This window comes from Apaloderma vittatum, unplaced genomic scaffold (assembly GCF_000703405.1).
Source record: "Apaloderma vittatum isolate BGI_N311 unplaced genomic scaffold, ASM70340v1 scaffold27202, whole genome shotgun sequence".
Classification (NCBI taxonomy): Eukaryota; Metazoa; Chordata; class Aves; order Trogoniformes; family Trogonidae; genus Apaloderma; species Apaloderma vittatum.
This window is the reverse complement of record NW_009702361.1, coordinates 4,269-6,372: the sequence shown is the minus strand read 5'-3', so window position 1 is coordinate 6,372 and position 2,104 is coordinate 4,269. Positions and strand designations below refer to the sequence as shown.

Here is a 2,104-nt window from a genome sequence, read left to right as displayed (position 1 = left end):
CGCTGAGGGTGGTGAGGCACTGGCACAGGTTCCAGTTGTGGAAACCCCCTCCCTGGAAGCGTGCGAGGCCAGGTCTGACTTCGAGCTACCTGATCGAGTGGGAGGTGTGCCTGGTTGGAACAAGATGAATTTTAAGGTCCTTTCCAACCCAAATTCCACTAACCCTAACCCTAACCCTAACCCTAACCCTGATCACTCCCTCTAGTGCTTTTAAACCACGGGGTGTGGATAAAAGCGGGAGGGCCACGGGGTGCTAACGGCCCCTGCTTGGGCTGGTGAGCAGGAAAAAGCTGAAGGGCACCCACAGACCTTCCCTGGGAGCCCACCTCTCTCAGTGACACACTCTCCTTGCCCTGCCCTGTACAACTCAAATTAAAGGTAGCTTTCTGATCTCTATGGCCCACTTAGAGCTGGCAGAGCCCAGCTGCTTGTGGAAAAACTCACTCACAGCAGCTCTTTGCACCCACAGGTGATGGAGGGAGAGCCTTATTATCATTTCAAACACCGCGGCACCAGGCAGAAAGCCTTAAGCAGACACTGGGGCTGGAATATGCGCCTGACAAAAGAGCCGAAGGTGGGGAGAGGGAGGTTGCAGGGACAGAGGTTGTGGCCTGACCCTGCCACCACCAACAACTGCTGCTTCCCACCCAGGTCCTCTGGTTTGAGCAGCAAACCCTAAAGAGGCGCACAAAGAGAAGCGTCAGCGTGGTGCCGACAGACCCCTGGTTCCATAAACAGTGGTACATGGTGAGATTTTTCCATCGCTCTGTTTTAATCCTCAAGCAAATCACCTCCCCAGTGCACAAACAGGACTAATGCTGACAGCGATGAGGCAGCAGAACGGTCCTTGAAGGTCACCGGCAGCCCACTGCCCCGGGCTGGTCAAACTTAATCTGTTTTCCAGAACAATGACATCAATCCTGATCTAAACACCCTCACCGCTTGGAGCAAAGGGTACACCGGGCTGGGGGTCGTGCTGACCATCCTGGACGATGGGATCGAGAAGGATCATCCGGACTTGTCTCCCAACTACGTAACTACGAGGGGCTGAGCAGCGTGGGCTGAGGGAACCGGCTCCTCCAGGGCGTGTTGGCTCCAGGGGAGGGTGGGAGCTGGCGCCTTCATCCCGCCCATGGGACTTTGCAGTGGGAACTCAGCCTCTCTGGGGCTGGATCAAAAGGTTTGGTGTCTCCTGCAGCGAATTCTCACAACAAGGAAACGTTAGAACTTGTACACGCTCAAGCCCCCAAAACAGATGTAATTACAGCAAGCTGCAAAGCCAGTAAAGCTGGTAAACCCTCACGTGCTCCAAGAGCCGAGAGGGTAGAACAGGGAAATCTTTGTTGTTTGTGACATCGGCTCAGTGGTTCGTGTTCCTCTTTTCTGCCTGTGTGGCCACTGAGGCTTGACCTCGGTGACTCGCTGCGCTTTCTCACTGGACGAGAGCACGATGAAGCACAACAGCGAAGTGCCAAGTTATCCTTCTCTAGCAAAACAGTTTCCAACAACCCCAGGTTAACCTGGCGCAGTTCCTGGGGGTGAAGGCCCCCTCTCTAGGCTGGGCAGGCAGTGAACTCATGGGCAGGCAGGGTGACGTGCATGGCCGGACACGGGGCACCTGTGTCAAGCTGTCACTACCCACGTCGAGAGGCAGTTTGCTCACACCAGCGCCTCTTTTTTGCAATAGGACCCCCTGGCGAGTTACGATTTCAACAGTAACGATCCTGATCCCCAGCCCAGATACAGCGCTGAGGACGAGAACAAGTGAGTTCTGCCCAGCACCCTGTGCTGGATGCTTTATCTCTTGGCAGGGGGAACATCCCAGACCCCTTGTCCCCTCGCAGAAGACGGCTCACAGGGTAACTCTGCCCCCCAGGCATGGGACACGTTGTGCAGGACAAGCAGCAGCCGCAGCCAACAACGGGATCTGTGGGGCAGGCGTTGCGTACAACGCCAAAATCGGAGGTGAGCTGCTGCTCTGGCGTCGCTGGTGGGATGAGAGTTGAGAGCCAGCTCCAGCCCCCTGGGGCGATGTGTGGCCCCAGGTGGGGCTGCTCTAGGGGGAGCTGGGGGCTTGCAGGGAGCAGAGGGTGCTGCGGCGTTA

The 2,104-nt window shown here is 56.7% G+C and overlaps 1 protein-coding gene across 1 annotated transcript in view; it reads left to right on the top strand.

Moving 5' to 3' along the window:
• Window positions 1-472: 472 nt before the first annotated feature.
• Window positions 473-2,104, top strand: part of LOC104270016 (proprotein convertase subtilisin/kexin type 4-like) — a gene marked incomplete at its 3' end in the record, with an annotated part of 5,224 nt that continues 3,592 nt past the window's right edge. The window contains 5 exon segments of the mRNA XM_009864245.1: window positions 473-574; window positions 652-747; window positions 905-1,033; window positions 1,688-1,764; window positions 1,877-1,965. Of these exon segments, the coding sequence (XP_009862547.1) occupies window positions 473-574; window positions 652-747; window positions 905-1,033; window positions 1,688-1,764; window positions 1,877-1,965 (493 nt within the window).